General features: G+C 40.1%; 1 protein-coding gene across 1 annotated transcript in view; it reads right to left on the bottom strand.

The window, feature by feature from the left end:
* The window catches only part of NPHP3 (nephrocystin 3), a 184,240-nt gene that overhangs the window by 65,846 nt on the left and 96,655 nt on the right, over positions 1–21,739 (bottom strand). Inside the window, exon 18 of the mRNA XM_053690853.1 lies at positions 12,028–12,192. Coding sequence (XP_053546828.1) covers positions 12,028–12,192 — 165 coding nt within the window. The remainder of the gene's footprint in view (positions 1–12,027; positions 12,193–21,739) is intronic.

Raw genomic sequence — 21,739 nt, 5'->3', positions numbered from 1 at the left:
GCAAAAAATATTTCATTAAGGGACACTACACTTGCAATACTGATTTTGTGATATATTTGATTAAATGCCCATGTGGGCTGGGTTATGTGGGCGAGACCTCCCAGTGCGTCAAAGAACGCATAGTTCAACACAAAAGTAGCATTAGAACCAAGAAAAAGGATGCCCCAGTTGCCCATCATTTTTTGTCTGCAGGGCATAATCTAAGCCAATTAAGGTTCCAGATTTTGGAACAAGTGCAACATCCTAGAAGAGGAGGTGATAGAATTAAATTATTACAAAAACGTGAAGCGTATTGGATTTATGAATTAGGGACATTATCTCCAGGGGGCATGAATAAAGAATTAGATTGGTCAATTTTTCTGTAGGGATCTTTATGAAAATCTTTATTAAATAAAATGTTTACATCTATCTTTGTTAATATGTAGTATGAAGGAACAAGTTAAAATCATATACTGCTTGAGAGTCTGCACTGTACATAGATATATTTTAGACTATGTATTAATTCATTGCTGGATAAGTAATAGTTAAATTAAAATTATTTAGATAAGTGTAATGTTGGTAGGTGACCACATGGTGGCAACATTTGGCTGTTAATGTTATACCTGACTTTTCAGGTGTTACAATTAGCTGTGCAGGTGTGACTTATTTTGGGTATATAAGAAGTGAATCAGTGTCTGTTTGTTATGCAAGATTAAGGACTTGTGTCCGAAACGTTGCTGATTTTTTGATCTTGGCTCAATAAAGAAAATGATTCATTGAACTTGGTGGTGCGACTACTATCTCTTGCTACATCAACATTAATAGAGAAATTGTTGTTCCTTCCTTGTGTCCTAATCCCAAGAATTCTTTGGAGAGATCCTTACATTCTTTGGATGTGGTAAGAGCTTTGAAATATTATGTTGAAGCTACTAAAGATTTCAGGAAGACTTCTAGTCTATTTTTTATCTTTTCTGGTTCTAGGAAAGGTCAGAAGGCTTCTGCTGTTTCCTTGCCTTCGTGGTTAAAGCTTTTGATTCATCAAGCTTATTTGCAGTCGGGTCAAGCCCCTCCTCAGAGAATTACAGCTCATTCTACTAGATCAGTCTCCACTTCATGGGCTTTTAAGAATGAAGCTTCAGTTGATCAGATTTGCAAAGCAGCAACTTGGTCTTCTTTGCATACATTTACTAAATTCTACCGTTTTGATGTATTTGCTTCTTCAGAAGCAGTTTTTGGTAGAAAAGTTCTTCAGCAGCTGTTTCAGTTTGATTCTTCTGCTTATGTTTTAAGTTTTTCTTTTCATTTATGAGAATAAACTTATATTTTGGGTTGTGGATTAATTTTTTGCAGCGGAAAAACATAATTTATGCTTACCTGATAAATGTATTTCTCTTGTAGTGTATCCAGTCCACGGATCATCCATTACTTGTGGGATATTCTCCTTCCCAACAGGAAGTTGCAAGAGGATCACCCACAACAGAGCTGCTATATAGCTCCTCCCCTCACTGCCATATCCAGTCATTCGACCGAAACAAGCCGAGAAAGGAGAAACCATAGGGTGCAGTGGTGACTGTAGTTTAATTAAAATTTAGACCTGCCTGAAAAGGACAGGGCGGGCCGTGGACTGGATACACTTCAAGAGAAATAAATTTATCAGGTAAGCATAAATTATGTTTTCTCTTGTTAAGTGTATCCAGTCCACGGATCATCCATTACTTGTGGGATACCAATACCAAAGCTAAAGTACACGGATGATGGGAGGGACAAGGCAGGAACTTAAACGGAAGGAACCACTGCCTGTAGAACCTTTCTCCCAAAAACAGCCTCCGAAGAAGCAAAAGTATCAAATTTGTAAAATTTGTAAAAAGTATGAAGGGAAGACCAAGTTGCAGCCTTGCAAATCTGTTCAACAGAGGCCACATTTTTAAAGGCCCAGGTAGAAGCCACAGCTCTAGTAGAATGAGCTGTAATCCTTTCAGGAGGCTGCTGTCCAGCAGTCTCATAGGCTAAATGGATTATACTCCGAAGCCAAAAAGAAAGAGAGGTCGCCGAGGCCTTCTGACCTCTCCTCTGTCCAGAGTAAACAACAAACAGGTTAGATGTTTGGCGATAATCTTTAGTAGACTGTAAGTAAAACTTCAAGGCAAGGACTACATCTAGATTTATGCAAAAGACGTTCCTTCTTTGAAGAAGGATTAGGACATAATGATGGAACAACAATCTCTTGATTGATATTCTTGTTAGAAACCACCTTAGGTAAAAACCCAGGTTTTGTACGCAGAACAACTTTATCTGAATGAAAGATCAAATAAGGAGAATCACAATATAAGGCAGATAACTCCGAGACTCTTCGAGCCGAGGAAATAGCCATCAGAAAAAAGAACTTTCCATGAAAGAAGTTTGATATCAATAGAATGAAGGGGTTCAAACGGAACCCCTTGAAGAACTCTAAGAACCAAGTTTAAGCTCCATGGAGGAGCAACAGGTTTAAACACAGGCTTAATTCTAACTAAAGCCTGACAAAATGCCTGAACGTCTGGAACTTCTGCCAGACACTTGTGTAAAAGAATAGACAGAGCAGAAATCTGTCCCTTTAAAGAACTATCTGATAATCCTTTGTCCACACCTTCTTGGAGGAAGGACAATATCCTAGGAATCCTAACCCTACTCCATGAGTAATTCTTGGATTCACACCAATGAAGATATTTACGCCATATCTTGTGGTAAATTGTCCTGGTGACAGGCTTTCGTGCCTGTATTAAGGTATCAATTACTGACTCGGAGAAGCCAAGCTTTGATAGGATCAAGCGTTTAATCTCCATGCAGTCAGTCTCAGAGAAAGTAGATTCGGATGATTGAAAGGACCTTGTATTAGAAGGTCTTGTCTCAGAGGCAGAGTCCATGGTGGAAAGGATGACATGTCCACTAGGTCTGCATACCAGGTCCTGCGTGGCCACGCAGGCACTATCAATATCACCAATCCTCTTTCCTGTTTGATTTTGGCAATCAGACGAGGGAGCAGAGGAAACGGTGGAAACATATAAGCCAGGTTGAAGAACCAAGGCGCTGCTAGAGCATCTATCAGTGCCGCTTCTGGGTCCCTGGACCTGGATCCGTAACAAGGAAGCTTGGCGTTCTGGCGAGACGCCATGAGATCCAATTCTGGTTTGCCCCAACGGAGAACCAATTGAGCAAACACCTCCGGATGGAGTTCCCATTCCCCCGGATGAAAAGTCTGATGACTTAGAAAATCCGCCTCCCAGTTCTCTACACCTGGGATATGGATCGCTGACAGGTGGCAAGAGTGAGTCTCTGCCCAGCGAATTATCTTGGAGACTTCTGACATCGCTAGGGAACTCCTGGTTCCCCCTTGATGGTTGATGTAAGTCACAGTCGTGATGTTGTCCGACTGAAATCTGATGAACCTCAGTGTTGCTAGCTGAGGCCAAGCCAGAAGAGCATTGAATATTGCTAACTCCAGAATATTTATTGGGAGGAGTTTCTCCTCCTGAGTCCATGAACCCTGAGCCTTCAGGGAGTTCCAGACTGCACCCCAACCTAGAAGGCTGGTATCTGTTGTTACAATTGTCCAATCTGGTCTGCGAAAGGTCATACCCTTGGACAGATGGGCTTGAGATAACCACCAGAGAAGAGAATCTCTGATTTCCTGATCCAGATTTAGTAGAGGGGACAAATCTGTGTAATCCCCATTCCACTGACTGAGCATGCATAATTGCAGCGGTCTGAGATGCAGGCGTGCGAATGGCACTATGTCCATCGCCGCTTCCATTAAGCCGATTACTTCCATGCACTGAGCCACTGTGGGGCGCGGAATGGAGTGAAGAACACGGCAAGCATTTAGAAGTTTTGATAACCTGGACTGCGTCAGGTAAATTTTAATTTCTACAGAATCTATTAGAGTCCCTAGGAAGGAAACCCTCGTGAGAGGAGATAGAGAACTCTTTTCTTCGTTCACTTTCCACCCATGCGACCTCAGGAATGCCAGAACTATCTCTGTATGAGATTTGGCAATTTGAAAGCTTGACGCCTGTATCAGGATATCGTCCAGGTAAGGAGCCACCGCTATGCCTCGCGGTCTTAGGACCGCCAGAAGTGAGCCCAGAACCTTTGTAAAAATTCTTGGGGCTGTAGCCAACCCGAATGGAAGAGCTACAAATTGGTAATGCCTGTCTAGAAAGGCAAACCTCAGGAACTGATGATGATTCTTGTGAATCGGAATGTGAAGGTAGGCATCCTTTAAGTCCACTGTGGTCATGTACTGACCCTCTTGGATCATGGGTAAAATGGTTCGAATAGTTTCCATCTTGAATTACGGAACTCTGAGGAATTTGTTTAGGATCTTTAAATCCAAAATTGGTCTGAAGGTTCCCTCTTTTTTTGGGAACCACAAACAGATTTGAATAAAACCCCTGTCCTTGTTCCGTCCGCGGAACTGGATGGATCACTCCCATTACAAGGAGATCTTGTACGCAGCTTAGGAATGCCTCTTCCTTTATCTGGTTTGCAGATAATCTTGAAAGGTGAAATCTCCCTTGTGGAGGAGAAGCTTTGAAGTCCAGAAGATATCCCTGAGATATGATCTCCAACGCCCAGGGATCCTGAACATCTCTTGCCCACGCCTGGGCGAAGAGAGAGAGCCTGCCCCCTACTAGATCTTAGAGGCAGCAGCAGGCTTTCTGGCCTGCTTGCCCTTGTTCCAGGACTGGTTAGGTTTCCAGGCCTGCTTGGATTGAGCAAAAGTTCCCTCTTGTTTTGAAGCAGAGGAAGTTGATGCTGCACCTGCCTTGAAATTTCGAAAGGCACGAAAATTAGACTGTTTGGCCTTTGATTTGGCCCTGTCCTGAGGAAGGGTATGACCCTTACCTCCAGTAATGTCAGCAATAATTTCTTTCAAACCAGGCCCGAATAAGGTCTGCCCCTTGAAAGGAATGTTGAGTAATTTAGACTTTGAAGTCACATCAGCTGACCAGGATTTTAGCCATAGCGCCCTAGGCGCCTGGATGGCGAAACCGGAATTCTTAGCCGTTAGTTTAGTCAAATGAACAATGGCATCAGAAACAAATGAGTTAGCTAGCTTAAGAGTTCTAAGCTTGTCAACAATTTCAGTCAATGGAGCTGTATGAATGGCCTCTTCCAGGGCCTCAAACCAGAATGCCGCCGCAGCAGTGACAGGCGCAATGCATGCAAGGGGCTGTAAAATAAAACCTTGTTGAATAAACATTTTCTTAAGGTAACCCTCTAATATTTTATCCATTGGATCTGAAAAAGCACAACTGTCCTCAACCGGGATAGTGGTATGCTTTGCTAAAGTAGAAACTGCTCCCTCCACCTTAGGGACAGTCTGCCATAAGTCCCGTGTAGTGGCATCTATTGGAAACATTTTTCTAAATATAGGAGGTGGGGAAAAGGGCACACCGGGCCTATCCCACTCCTTACTAATAATTTCTGTAAGCCTTTTAGGTATTGGAAAAACATCAGTGCTCACCGGCACTGCATAGTATTTATCCAGCCTACACAATTTTTCTGGCACTGCAATTGTGTCACAGTCATTCAGAGCAGCTAATACCTCCCCAAGCAATACACGGAGGTTCTCAAGCTTAAATTTAAAATTAGAAATCTCTGAATCAGGTCTCCCAGATTCAGAGACGTCACCCACAGACTGAAGCTCTCCGTCCTCAGGTTCTGCATATTGTGACGCAGTATCAGACATGGCTCTTACAGCATCTACGCGCTCTGTATCTTGTCTAACCCCAGAGCTATAGCGCTTGCCTCTCAATTCAGGTAATCTGGATAATACCTCTGACAGGGTATTATTCATGATTGCAGCCATGTCCTGCAAAGTAATCTCTATGGGCGTCCCTGATGAACTTGGCACCATATTAGCGTGCGTCCCTTGAGCGGGAGGCGAAGGGTCCGACACGTGGGGAGAGTTAGTCGGCATAACTTCCCCCTCGACAGACCCCTCTGGTGACAATTCTTTTATAGATAAAGACTGATCTTTACTGTTTAAGGTGAAATCAATACATTTAGTACAGATTCTCCTATGGGGCTCCACCATGGCTTTTAAACATAATGAACAAGTATCCTCTGTTTCAGACATGTTTGTACAGACTTGCAATGAGACTAGCAAGCTTGGAAAACACTTTAAAGCAAGTTAACAAGCAATATAAAAAATGTTACTGTGCCTTTAAGAGAAACAGATTTTGACAAAATTTGAAATAACAGTGAAAAAAGGCAGTTACACTAACAACATTTTTACAGTGTATGTAACAAGTCAGCAGAGCATTGCACCCACTTGCAAATGGATGATTAACCCCTTAATAACAAAAACAGAATAATAAATGACAAAAACTTTTTTTAAACACAGTCACAACAACTGCCACAGACTACTGTGATTGTTACCCTCCTCAAACATGACTTTGAAGCCTTTTGAGCCCTTCAGAGATGTCCTGTATCATGCAGAGGGAAGCTGAATGTCTCTGTCAGTATTTTTAGCTCAACAGAAAAGCACTAAAATAGGCCCTTCCCACTCATATTGCAACAGTGGAAAGCTTCAGGAAACTGTTTCTAGGCAAAAATCAAGCCAGCCATGTGGGAAAAAACTAGGCCCCAATAAGTTTTGTCACCAAACACATATAAAAACGATTAAACATGCCAGCAAACGTTTTATATTACATTTTTATAAGAGTATGCATCTCTATTAATAAGCCTGATACCAGTAGCTATCACTGCATTTAAGGCTTAACTTACATTAATCCGGTATCAGCAGCATTTTTCTAGCAAATTCTATCCCTAGAAAAATATTAACTGCACATACCTTATTGCAGGAAAACCTGCACGCCATTCCCTCTCTGAAGTTACCTCACTCCTCAGAATATGTGAGAACAGCAATGGATCTTAGTTACTTCTGCTAAGATCATAGAAAATGCAGGCAGATTCTTCTTCTAAATACTGCCTGAGATAAACAGTACACTCCGGTACCATTTAAAAATAACAAAACTTTTGATTGAAGTTAAAAAACTAACTATAATACACCACTCTCCTCTTACTACGTCCATCTTTGTTGAGAGTTGCAAGAGAATGACTGGATATGGCAGTGAGGGAAGGAGCTATATAGCAGCTCTGCTGTGGGTGATCCTCTTGCAACTTCCTGTTGGGAAGGAGAATATCCCACAAGTAATGGATGATCCGTGGACTGCATACACTTAACAAGAGAAATGGCTGTTTTTATTTTATCCCTCCCTCTCTAGTGACTCTTGCGTGAAGTTCCACATCTTGGGTATTGCTATCCCATACGTCACTAGCTCATGGACTTTTGCCAATTACATGAAAGAAAACATAATTTATGTAAGAACTTACCTGATAAATTCATTTCTTTCATATTGGCAAGAGTCCATGAGGCCCACCCTTTTTATGGTGGATATGATTTTTTGTGTAAAGCACAATTATTTCCAAATTCCTTTGTTGATACTTTTTACTACTTTTTTTATCACCCCACTACTTGGCTATTCGTTAAACTGAATTGTGGGTGTGGTGAGGGGTGTATTTATAGGCATTTTGAGGTTTGGGAAACTTTGCCCCTCCTGGTAGGATTGTATATCCCATACATCACTAGCTCATGGACTCTTGCCAATATGAAAGAAATTAATTTATCAGGTAAGTTCTTACATAAGGAGTAAAACAAGAAGAGGGTGCCACATAGTGTAGTATGAATTGGAAATCCGCTTTTTTTAAATTACCTGATGAAACGACCAGTCTGTGGTCGAGAAACACGTTGTTTGTTATTAAAGCGTTCAATTTTTAAACACTACTGAAGTTGTCAGCCTGTTTGCTACTATTAGTGCCGTCCGGTTTCCAATTCAAAGACGCCGCACCTGACGGAACTCGCTCCAGATACTAACCACTGGGAATAAGTGTGCTAGCCGCTAAAAGTGCTAGTCTGCCTGATAGCACTGGTCACAGTACAGTGCCACTACATTTGGTAAGCCTCCTTTTTTCCACCTTATATTACCGTTTCATAAAGGTCATACTACACTATGTGGCGCCCTCTTTTTGTTTTACTCCTTTAGAATCGCCTTGCACTGGGTCAAGAGGAGCTGCCTGCTTTCATTACAGTTATTGCCTAAAAGGATTTTCAAACATCCACTACTACCAGACTTACTTGTCATCTGACTTGGTAACAAGCCATCTATTTACGAACATTTTGGGATTTACTTTGCATTGTTCTTATCATCAAGCGCTATCTCTTCAGCATATATTTTTTATTTTATATTTTTTTTATTTTTTTATTTTCTATTTTAAATGATTTAATATTGTTTTATATTGTTCTCATTCTTTATTCATTGTTTGCTTTTTAGTTTATCATCAAATTTCATATCATCATTTTTATTCTGGTCTCCACATTTTATTCTGTGAATTCACTTTTATATTTGCATTTTTCAATGAGAGAGCGCTCCTCTATCAGATCCATCCCTTCTTGGGATCTGTAGATTTTTTTAAGTTCTTACATAAATTATGTTTTTTCGATGTAATTTTGTTGCTCAGTTCCTCCACCCTCCATTTTGACAGCCTTGATTTGCAAATCAACTTTTCCCCCCGGGGCGTTCAACCCCTTTTTTTCTACGTCATGCCCTTCTCGCTTTTCTATATCATCCACGACGCGCATGCTCTAAATCACTGATTTAGAGCTTCCGGTAGAAAACCATAGTTTGTTAGTAAGTATCGACTATCCAACGTTAACGCATGCGCAAAGTAAGTTGATCATCTTTCGAACCCATGCGCATATTTAACAGATATGTTTCTAACGCATGCGCGTAGTAAATGTCAACGGGGGCACGCCTTAGGCATACGTATAGAGCGGGTGGGAACGGTCTATACGTCAACATGAAGATCACAATGTGTCTGATTCGGTATTGAAAAAGTTACGCCTTGAACAAATGTCTAGAAAGTTCATGTTAAGAGGTTACCCTGCTGAACTTGTTCACAAGGATAAACAAAATGTTATCTTAATGTCTAATAAATCTTTGTCCAACCCAGTAAAGAAAATCACTAAGACAGACAGACTGGTTTTTGTGTCCCAATATAATACTAGAAACAGCCAAGAAAAAAGGATCATACGTAAATACTGGCATATTTTACAGAAATGCCATTCAGATATTAAAGGACCAGTCAACACATTAGATTTGCATAATCAACAAATGCAAGATAACAAGACAATGCAATAGCACTTAGTCTGTACTTCAAATAAGTAGTAGATTTTTTTATAACAAATTTCAAAGTTATGTATATTTCCACTCCCCTTGTACCATGTGATAGCAATCAGCCAATCACAAATGCATATATGTATAGCCTGTGAATTCTTGCACATGCTCAGTAGGATCTGGTGACTCAAAAATTGTAAATATAAAAGACTGTGCACATTTTTTTTAATGGAAGTAAATTGGAAAGTTGTTTAAAATTACATGATGTATCTGAATCATGAAAATGTAATTTAACCTGAGTGTCCCTTTAATGCATTTATAGAACCCCCAATGCCAGCTTACAAAAGAAGTCCGAACATCAAAGACCGGTTAATTAAGGTTGACGTAGGCAGTAGCAAAAGTGTTCAGAAAACTATTACAGGCAGGGCACGCACAGGATGTTTCCCTTGTCTAGTATGCATCAATTGTAACTCTATGATTAAAGGAGATAGAATCTCCCATCCGTATACAGGTAAAAGATATGTTATTAAGGAATATTTGACTTGTAGATCGAGATTCATTATTTATGCCATTAAATGCCCATGTTCTTTATTATACATCGGGCAATCGACCAGGGAGGCACATGAAAGGATCTCTGAACACAAGTCAAATATTAGATGTGGAGATAAAGATGCCCCAGTTTCGTCTCATTTTTTGAGAGCGGAGCATAACATTAGTCAGCTCCGCTTTCAGATTATTGAGCAAGTCTATATGCCTAGAAGAGGCGGGGATATGGAAGCTTTATTAAATAAAAGAGAGACCTTTTGGATTAATGAATTGAATACTTTATGGCCCAAAGGCCTTAATAGAGAATGCAATTGGACAGCCTTTTGGTAGTGAATAATTTATCATATGATTATGTTTATGATTCTGTATATTGTATTCAATTTGTCTTCAATTCTATTTATCTGACTAATATATCTACATTTAACTTGCCATGATGTGTAAACTGTGAGCTTAAGTTGTATTGTATTTTATTTTTCAGCTATCTCTAAACTGAGTATTCATTGTTTTGACTAATAGCTATATGTGGAAATTAATCTTTATAATTTTCATATATAGATACATTTTAAAATGATTTAATTATGATTTTGTATAATAATTTATTGCACTATGATCACATATATATTTTTGGAAAAAGGACACACGTATATTTTTAGTCCACTAGGGGGTATTGTTGTATTCATTATATCATAATGGATACATAGAAACATTTTGTATAGATACATTTTGTATTTGAATTGTTCACTTATTCTACCACTAGATGGCAATATTAATGTGTTAATCACAATTGTTTGGTGCCATTATGGCTATTTAAACACTGCTATGTTCATTATATCTCAAGCTTGAAAAAGGGCTAAGTGTCAGCCCGAAACGTTGCTTATTTGGACCCTGTATGCACAATAAAGGTCGTTTTTATTGATCACAGCTGGAGAATACTTTTTCTTTGTGGATTCTGCTGGGCTTGGTAAGCCTTTTCCATGTTCTGTGAGTGGTGGGTGCTGTATTTCATTTACCTGTTTAAATTCATATACGTCAACATGTACAGAAACAGGAAGTGGCGAGTAGGAGGAGTCGAGGTGCAAACGGATTAAACTTTGGTAATAAAAATAATAAACTATATATTTTTAACAAAAAAAAACTTAGCGGTTTAACTATTTACTAGTTTAGAAATCATTATACAAATTCCTTGATGATAAAATTGACATTTACTTTAATGGAGACAAAATGTGTGTGTGTGTGGGGGGGGGCGGGGATCAGCCTAACACCCCACTCTTGCGCAAACCTAATTGCATATTCTTATTTGCGTTAGCCAGACATGAAAATATGAATATTTCCTATTCTAATGTTCTTTACATTTATTCATAAATACATATTTCTCTATATATCTGATGATATTTTGGTAGCATATATATATATATATATATATATATATATATATATACACACACACATAATTATATATAGGTATAGATACAGTATATACAGATTTATATAGGATATCTATTTACAAGTACATAGAACATATTCCCTTATGTGCAGAACATTGGAATGTGAAATATTTACAGTAAATACATAGTTAAAGCCTTTATTAAAAATGAGTATTGCATAAATATGTTTTTACATGTTTTAATCTACTTAACGGCAAAAGGCTCCAATGCACTTATATATGTCTATACATGTATACATATGTATTTATGTGTTTATATTTGTAAATATATCTGCAAATACATATATACACACATGAATACATATGTACACACACACATATATATATATATATATATATATGCACACATACACACACACATACATATATAAACATGTAAACACCTGAGACCTCCTATCTTTGAGCCTTTATAACATTTGTGTGCAATATTTATTTTAATAATTTTTATTAGACAGTTTTATTATGAGAGTAACTGTTTATAATTTTTTTTAATTTTTGGGGTTTTGTGCAATTTTTATGTTTCTCGAAACAGCTAACCAGAGCTCTGAAGTCGCAGCAATCATTCTAGCTTAAATCACGATTGTGCTCACACAATCGCATTTACTTTCAACTTGTAATACGTGCGGTAAGCCCGATGAGCGCAAACCCTCGCAATATACCCCTTATCACCCAGGCCCAAACGTTTGCGCTCCACTCATAATCTGGCCCATTATTCCTTAACATTCTGTGAGGTAATTCTGTTATATGAATCCTTATTTGTTTTTATTCTTTTATCCCGTGCTTTGTAATTTATCATATTACTTTATGTCACTGAGAAAGACAAGATGGAGAACTCACCTGTAGGTGGTCAAACTGGAGCAGACCACAGCTGTATTTTAGTAACACCAGCCTGTGCAGATGGTAAACCAGGGAGGTTAGGATTGGCCATGTCAGCCCAGGAATAAGTTCTATCAGCTCACATTCACTAACTCCATTGTGGCTAACACTGATTAGACATAAAATCTGTAAGGAAGAAAAAGAGTCCATTACATCCCCTGACGATCCTACTTGATATAGTAACTACTTATACATATAACGTTATAATTAGCAGATAATTATAATCCCCCTTATTCTAACCAGAGAGTTGAAGCCACATTCTACTGCTAAGATTCCACGCTCTTATTCATTTTTTAGTCATTCAATACATTTTAAGTTCTGTTTTAAACCTTTTGTTTTTCTTTTTTGCTGCAGCTTATGTTTGGAAGTGCATTACAAAGAGAAGTTATATGCTCACTATCACTGAGGGCAACCAAATGTTGTGGGGTCAGTTGGGTGGAGAACTATAAAACTTAAGCACACACTGATAGCACCAAGATGTGCTTTTCTTTTGAGTATGACAGTTTTCATTCATTTCAGTTTCTATACATTAGATACAATACACCACCTGGTGCCCCTTCTGTTTGTTTTTATTGATGCATTACTGACCCCAGATACAGGATACACAGGTATATACAAATGGATATACACTGTAATTTACTATGCTTAATAAAATATTGTAATGAGTTATTTATTTTGGTGTTTAATTCCCCTTTAAAGGAACATTAAAGTCACTCATTGCTGAATCTAAAAGGGGACAATTTAATAAGCATTACCTTCTTTTTTTTTGTAAACATGATGTTCCTATGCTAAAAAAATATTTTTTGCTCTTATCTGTGGGGCATGTCACTATCCACTAATAGCAATTTGGAATTTTACTTATTAGTCATTGAGCTTTAAATTAGTCAAATCTGTACATCTGCACTTCCTGTTAGTTTAAAAAAAAAAATCTAAATAAAACAGCTTTAAAGGGACATAATACTCATATGCTAAATCACTTGAAACTGATGCAGTATAACTGTAAAACGCTGACAGGAAAATATCACCTGAGCATCTCTATGTAAAAAAGGAAGACATTTTACCTCACAATCTCCTCAGCTCAGCAGAGTAAGTTCTGTGTAAAAATGTATACTCAGCTGCAGCCCAGCTGCAGGTAAAAAAAAAAAACATAATTTATGCTTACCTGATAAATTCCTTTCTCCTGTAGTGTAGTCAGTCCACGGGTCATCCATTACTTATGGGATATTAACTCCTCCCCAACAGGAAGTGCAAGAGGATCACCCAAGCAGAGCTGCTATATAGCTCCTCCCCTCTACGTCACACCCAGTCATTCGACCGAAAACCAAACGAGAAAGGAGAAACTATAGGGTGCAGTGGTGACTGGAGTATAATTTAAAATTTAGACCTGCCACAAAAAACAGGGCGGGCCGTGGACTGACTACACTACAGGAGAAAGGAATTTATCAGGTAAGCATAAATTATGTTTTCTCCTGTTAAGTGTAGTCAGTCCACGGGTCATCCATTACTTATGGGATACCAATACCAAAGCTAAAGTACACGGATGACGGAAGGGACAGGCAGGATCTTTATACGGAAGGAACCACTGCCTGAAGAACCTTTCTCCCAAAAACAGCCTCCGAAGAAGCAAAAGTGTCAAATTTGTAAAATTTGGAAAAAGTATGAAGAGAAGACCAAGTTGCAGCCTTGCAAATCTGTTCAACAGAGGCCTCATTCTTAAAGGCCCAAGTGGAAGCCACAGCTCTAGTAGAATGAGCTGTAATCCTTTCAGGAGGTTGCTGTCCAGCAGTCTCATAAGCTAAACGTATTATGCTACGAAGCCAAAAGGATAGAGAGGTAGCAGATGCTTTTTGACCTCTCCTCTGTCCAGAATAAACAACAAACAGGGAAGAAGTTTGGCGAAAATCTTTAGTTGCCTGTAAATAAAATTTCAGGGCACGGACTACGTCTAGATTGTGCAAAAGTCGTTCCTTCTTTGAAGAAGGGTTAGGGCACAATGATGGAACAACAATCTCTTGATTGATATTCTTGTTAGTGACTACCTTAGGTAAGAACCCAGGTTTAGTACGCAGAACTACCTTATCTGAATGAAAAATCAGATAAGGAGAATCACAATGTAAGGCTGATAACTCAGAGACTCTACGAGCCGAGGAAATAGCCATTAAAAACAGAACTTTCCAAGATAACAGCTTGATATCAATGGAATGAAGGGGTTCAAACGGAACACCCTGTAAAACGTTAAGAACTAAGTTTAAACTCCACGGTGGAGCTACAGTCTTAAACACAGGCTTAATCCTAGCCAAAGCCTAACAAAAAGCCTGAACGTCTGGAACTTCTGACAGACGTTTGTGTAAAAGGATGGACAGAGCTGAGATCTGTCCCTTTAAAGAACTTGCAGATAAACCCTTTTCTAAACCTTCTTGTAGAAAAGACAATATCCTAGGAATCCTAACCTTACTCCATGAGTAACTCTTGGATTCGCACCAGTGTAAGTATTTACGCCATATCTTATGGTAAATTTTCCTGGTAACAGGTTTCCTAGCCTGTATTAGGGTATCAATTACTGACTCCGAAAATCCACGCTTTGATAAAATCAAGCGTTCAATTTCCATGCAGTCAGCTTCAGAGAAATTAGATTTTGATGTTTGAAAGGACCCTGAATTAGAAGGTCCTGTCTCAGAGGCAGAGACCAAGGTGGACAGGATGACATGTCCACTTGATCTGCATACCAGGTCCTGCGTGGCCACGCAGGCGCTATTAGAATCACCGATGCTTTCTCCTGTTTGATCCTGGCAATCAAACGAGGAAGCATCGGGAAGGGTGGAAACACATAAGCCATCCTGAAGGTCCAAGGTGCTGTCAAAGCATCTATCAGGACCGCTCCCGGGTCCCTGGACCTGGACCCGTAACAAGGAAGCTTGGCGTTCTGGCGAGACGCCATGAGATCCATATCTGGTTTGCCCCAACGTCGAAGTATCTGGGCAAAGACCTCCGGATGAAGTTCCCACTCCCCCGGATGAAAAGTCTGGCGACTTAGGAAATCCGCCTCCCAGTTCTCCACTCCTGGGATGTGGATCGCTGACAGGTGGCAAGAGTGAGACTCTGCCCAGCGAATTATCTTTGATACTTCCATCATCGCTAGGGAACTCCTTGTCCCTCCCTGATGGTTGATGTAAGCCACAGTCGTGATGTTGTCCGACTGAAACCTGATGAACCTCAGAGTTGCTAACTGAGGCCAAGCCAGAAGGGCATTGAGAACTGCTCTCAATTCCAGAATGTTTATTGGAAGGAGACTCTCCTCTTGAGTCCATGATCCCTGAGCCTTCAGGGAATTCCAGACAGCGCCCCAACCTAGTAGGCTGGCGTCTGTTGTTACAATTGTCCAGTCTGGCCTGCTGAAGGGCATCCCCCTGGACAGATGTGGCCGAGAAAGCCACCATAGAAGAGAATCTCTGGTCTCTTGATCCAGATTCAGCGTAGGGGACAAATCTGAGTAATCCCCATTCCACTGACTTAGCATGCACAATTGCAGCGGTCTGAGATGCAGGCGTGCAAAAGGAACTATGTCCATTGCCGCTACCATTAAGCCGATTACCTCCATGCATTGAGCCACTGACGGGTGTTGAATGGAATGAAGGACACGGCAAGCATTTAGAAGCTTTGTTAACCTGTCCTCTGTCAGGTAAATTTTCATTTCTACAGAATCTATAAGAGTCCCCAAGAAGGGAACTCTTGTGAGTGGTAAGAGAGAACTCTTCTCCTCGTTCACTTTCCACCCATGCGACCTTAGAAATGCCAGTACTAACTCTGTATGAGACTTCGCAGTTTGGAAGCTTGACGCTTGTATCAGAATGTCGTTTAGGTACGGAGCTACCGAAATTCCTCGCGGTCTTAGTACCGCCAGAAGAGAGCCCAGAACCTTTGTAAAGATTCTTGGAGCCGTAGCCAACCCGAAGGGAAGAGCTACAAACTGGTAATGCTTGTCTAGAAAGGCAAACCTTAGATACCGGTAATGTTCTTTGTGAATCGGTATGTGAAGGTAAGCATCCTTTAAATCCACTGTGGTCATGTACTGACCTCTTTGGATCATGGGTAAGATTGTCCGAATAGTTTCCATTTTGAACGATGGAACTCTTAGGAATTTGTTTAGGATCTTTAAATCCAATATTGGTCTGAAGGTTCCCTCTTTTTGGGAACCACAAACAGATTTGAGTAAAACCCTTGTCCGTGTTCCGACCGCGGAACTGGGTGGATCACTCCCATTAGTAAAAGGTCTTGTACACAGCGTAGAAACGCCTCTTTCTTTATCTGGTTTGTTGACAACCTTGAAAGGTGAAATCTCCCTTGTGGAGGAGAAGCTTTGAAGTCCAGAAGATATCCCTGAGATATGATCTCCAACGCCCAGGGATCCTGGACATCTCTTGCCCAAGCCTGGGCAAAGAGAGAGAGTCTGCCCCCCACTAGATCCGTTTCCGGATCGGGGGCCCTCACTTCATGCAGTCTTAGGGGCAGCAGCAGGTTTTCTGGCCTGCTTGCCCTTGTTCCAGGTCTGGTTAGGTTTCCAGCCTTGTCTGTAGCGAGCAACAGCTCCTTCCTGTTTTGGAGCAGAGGAAGTTGATGCTGCTCCTGCCTTGAAGTTACGAAAGGCACGAAAATTAGACTGTCTAGCCCTAGGTTTGGCTCTGTCTTGAGGCAGGGCATGGCCTTTACCCCCCGTAATATCAGCGATAATTTCTTTCAAACCGGGCCCGAATAAAGTCTGCCCCTTGAAAGGTATGTTAAGTAATTTAGATTTAGAGGTTACATCAGCTGACCAGGATTTTAGCCACAGCGCTCTGCGTGCCTGAATGGCGAATCCGGAATTCTTAGCCGTAAGTTTAGTTAAATGTACTACGGAATCAGAAATAAATGAATTAGCTAGCTTAAGGGTTTTAAGCTTGTGTGTAATCTCATCTAATGGCGCTGAGTCAAGGGTCTCTTCCAGAGACTCAAACCAAAATGCTGCCGCAGCCGTGACAGGCGCAATGCATGCAAGGGGTTGCAATATAAAACCTTGTTGAACAAACATTTTCTTAAGGTAACCCTCTAACTTTTTATCCATTGGATCTGAAAAGGCACAGCTATCCTCCACCGGGATAGTGGTACGCTTAGCTAAAGTAGAAACTGCTCCCTCCACCTTAGGGACCATTTGCCATAAGTCCCGTGTGGTGGCGTCTATTGGAAACATTTTTCTGAATATAGGAGGGGGTGAGAAAGGCACACCGGGTCTATCCCACTCCTTAGTAACAATATCAGTAAGTCTCTTAGGTATAGGAAAAACGTCAGTACTCGTCGGTACCGCAAAATATTTATCCAACCTACACATTTTCTCTGGGATTGCAACTGTGTTACAATCATTCAGAGCCGCTAACACCTCCCCTAGTAAAACACAGAGGTTTTCCAGCTTAAACTTAAAATTTGAAATGTCTGAATCCAGTTTATTTGGATCAGATCCGTCACCCGCAGAATGAAGCTCTCCGTCCTCATGCTCTGCAAATTGTGACGCAGTATCAGACATGGCCCTAGCATTATCAGCGCACTCTGTTCTCATCCCAGAGTGATCTCGTTTACCCCTAAGTTCTGGCAATTTAGAAAAAACTTCAGTCATAACATTAGCCATGTCTTGTAGAGTGATTTGTAATGGCCGCCCTGATGTACTTGGCGTTACAATATCACGCACCTCCTGAGCGGGAGATGCAGGTACTGACACGTGAGGCAAGTTAGTCGGCATAACTTCCCCCTCGTTGTCTGGTGAATGTTGCTTAACATGTACAGATTGACTTTTATTTAAAGTAGCATCAATGCAATTAGTACATAAATTTCTATTGGGCTCCACCTTGGCTTTTGAACATATTGCACAAAGAGATTCCTCTGTGTCAGACATGTTTAAACAAACTAGCAATTAGACTAGCAAGCTTGGAAATACTTTTCAACTAAATTTACAAGCAATATGCAAAACGTTACTGTGCCTTTAAGAAGCACACAAAAACTGTCACAGTTGAAATAACAATGAACCAGATTAGTTATAGAAACCAAATTTTCACAGTAAAAGCATAAATTTAGCAAAGGATTGCACTCATTAGCAATGGATGATTAACCCTTAATATCAGAAAAAACGGATAACAATTGAAAATATAAGCGTTTTTATCACAGTCAAAGCACAGTCTCACAGGTCTGATGTGAGTGATTACCTCCCTCAAAACTAGTTTTGAAGACCCCTGAGCTCTGTGGAGACGTCCTGGATCATGCAGGGAGAAAAAGGCAGACTGTGACTGAATTTCTGATGCGTAGTAAAAGCGCCAAAATAGGCCCCTCCCACTCACAATACAACAGTGAGGGACTCAGTAAACTGTTTTAATTTAAAACAAACGACAGCCATGTGGAAAATAACGCCCAAAACAATTTTTCACCAAGTACCTCAGATAATTAAACGATTTAACATGCCAGCAAACGTTTAAAATCTAATTTATGAAATGTCATTAAAAGCCTGCTGCTAGTCGCTCCCACTGCAAGTTAGGCTAAAAGTTATATGCATACAGTATTTTCCCAGTGAAGTGCCATTCCCCAGAAATACTTAAGTGTAAACATACATACATATCAGCCTGATACCAGTTGCTACTACTGCATTTAAGGCTGTACTTACATTATATCGGTATTAGCAGTATTTTCTCAGTCAATTCCATTCCTTAGAAAATAATATACTGCAACATACCTCTTTGCAGGTGAACCTGCCCGCTGTCCCCTGATCTGAAGTTACCTCACTCCTCAGAATGGCCGAGAACAGCAAATGGATCTTAGTTACGTCCGCTAAGATCATACACAAAACTCAGGTAGATTCTTCTTCAAATTCTGCCTGAGAAGAAAACAACACACTCCGGTGCCGTTTAAAATAACAAACTTTTGATTGAAGATATAAAAACTAAGTTTAATCACCACAGTCCTCTCACACATCCTATCTATTAGTTGGGTGCAAGAGAATGACTGGGTGTGACGTAGAGGGGAGGAGCTATATAGCAGCTCTGCTTGGGTGATCCTCTTGCACTTCCTGTTGGGGAGGAGTTAATATCCCATAAGTAATGGATGACCCGTGGACTGACTACACTTAACAGGAGAAATAATGAATAAATGAACAGCAGCCAATCAGCATCAGCAGTGCTGAGGTCATGAACTCTTTTACTATGATCTCATGAGATTTCACTTAACTCTCATGAGATTTCATTGTAAACTTCCTTACACTAAATTGGGAAATAACATGAGAGTGCACAAGGCTCATCCCTTCGGCTGTCCCGGGACTAGGGTTGCCACCTGTCCCTTAAAATACAGAACACTTATAAGTTACACATGCTGCAGGGTGTGCAGGGAGGAATATGAATAGTGCTATCCAGAAACACAATACATGTTCCTCCCTGCACACCCTGCAGCATGTGTAACTCATAAGTGTCCACGAAAACATGGCCGAAGTGGCAACCCTACCCGGGACAGACATACTGATTTGCTGCTTAGAAGGCCTTTACAATGGGATGTGGCTACTGAGGAACTTTTGAGGTAAAATATCTTTCTTTTTTACATAGAGATGTTCAGGTGATATTTTCTAGTCAGCTTTTTACAGCTATGCTGCATCACTTTCAAGTGTTTAAACATTTGGGTATTATGGTCCTTTAACTGAATCCTTTTCATGCCAAAATATGTTATATGATTGACAGTAATTTGTTAAATGTATTAATAAAAAGTGGATGAAGAGACAAGTCTTAATCTTAAGAAGCATGTTCGTCAACAAAGAATACTAAGAGAACAAAGTACATTTGATAATAGAAATAAATTAGAAAATTATTAAAACTGCATGCTCTTTCTTAAACATGAATGTTTAAAGGGACAGGAAAGTCACATTGTTTTCTTTTATACAGAGAGTGCAATTTTTAACAACTGTCCATTTTACTTTTATCTAATATGATTAGTTCTCTTGAAAAACATACATGGGTCAGTGCAGCAATGCACTACTGACAGCTAGCTGCTGATTGGTGGCTGCACATATCTCTGATGAAGTGCATGTACGCATCAGCGAAACACGTCAGTAGCAGGGAGCACTCCTCTGTATTTCACGGCTCAGATCCAATAAACTTTTGGATTAAATTTACTAAGGGACTCAGTGTTTTTTTGTTTCTCTCGCTGCACATATGCCTCTTGTCTTTGGCTCACCAGATACATTAAAGGGGCAGTTCACCAAAAATGTTCTCCTCTTTAAATTGTTCCCAATGACCCATTTTACCTGCTGGAGTGTATTTCATTGTTTACAAGTAGCTCCTTTACCCCTTTTTTGGCATTTAAAATAGCTGATTTAGCTTGTGGTATCCCCACCTATAGTAAAAGTTTGTATACTGGAGTCTCAGCTATTGAATAGCCTAAGTAAACACAGCCAGCAGAAGAAATTACACTCTCAGTAGGGTGCAGGATAGTTAAAGGGACACTGAACCCAATTTTTTTTCCTTTGTGATTCAGATAGAGCATGCAATTTTAAGCAACTTTCTAATTTACTCATATTATCAATTTTCTTCATTCTCTTGGTATCTTTATTTGAAAAGCAAGAATGTAAGTTTAGATGCCGGCCCATTTTTGGTGAAAAACCTGGGTTGTTCTTGCTGATTTACCCATTTATTTACATTGTTCTTGCTGATTGGTGGATACATTCACCCACCAATACACAAGTGCTGTCCAGTGTACTGAACCAAAAACTGTCTGGCTCCTTAGCTTAGATGCCTTCTTTTTTAAATAAAGATAGCAAGAGAATAAAGATAAATTGATTATAGAAGTAAATTTGAAAGTTGCTTAAAATTGCATGCTCTATCTGAATCACAAAAGAAAAAATTTGTTTTCAGTGTCCCTTTAAGTAATACAATGATAATTTTGCATTGTTCTGTCTAAGTATTGAGTTTTTGTTTTCCAGACAAATATATAATAAGAAAACATTGGCTGGATTACGAGTTGTGCGTTAAGCTGAAAAAGCAGCGTTAACAGGTCCTAACGCTGCTTTTTCACTACCGCTGCTATTACGAGTCTTGCAGGTTTAGGGGCACCGCACACTTCTTTGGCCTTACCGCAAAACGACTTACGTAAACTTCGTAAACCCTTTTTTCTATGGGACTTCCATATGCCAAAAAGTGAGCGGTACACCCTCTACCTCCAAGATCCGTAATGCATTCTAAAGTCAGTAGTTAAGAGTTTTATGGTACAACGCTGTAGCATAAAACTCATAACTAAAGTGCTAAAAAGTACACTAACACCCATAAACTACTTATTAACCCCTAAACCGAGGCCCTCCCGCATCGCAAACACTATAATAAAATTTGTAACCCCTAATCTGCCGCTCCGGACATCGCCGCCACTATAATAAATATATTAACCCGTAAACCGTCACACTCCCGCCTCGCAAACACTAGTGAAATATCATTAACCCCTAATCTGCCGCCAATAACATCGCCGCCACCTATATTATACTTATTAACCCCTAATCTGCCGTCTGCGTTAGGTTTAAAAAGCAGCGTTAAGAGGTCCTAACGCTGCTTTTTAACACCCGCTGGTATTACGAGTCTTGCAGGTACAGGTGTACCGCTCACTTTATTGGTCAGACTTGGAAATACCG

This window comes from Bombina bombina, chromosome 8 (assembly GCF_027579735.1).
Source record: "Bombina bombina isolate aBomBom1 chromosome 8, aBomBom1.pri, whole genome shotgun sequence".
NCBI classification, from domain to species: Eukaryota; Metazoa; Chordata; class Amphibia; order Anura; family Bombinatoridae; genus Bombina; species Bombina bombina.
This window is presented reverse-complemented; position numbering and strand designations above follow the sequence as displayed.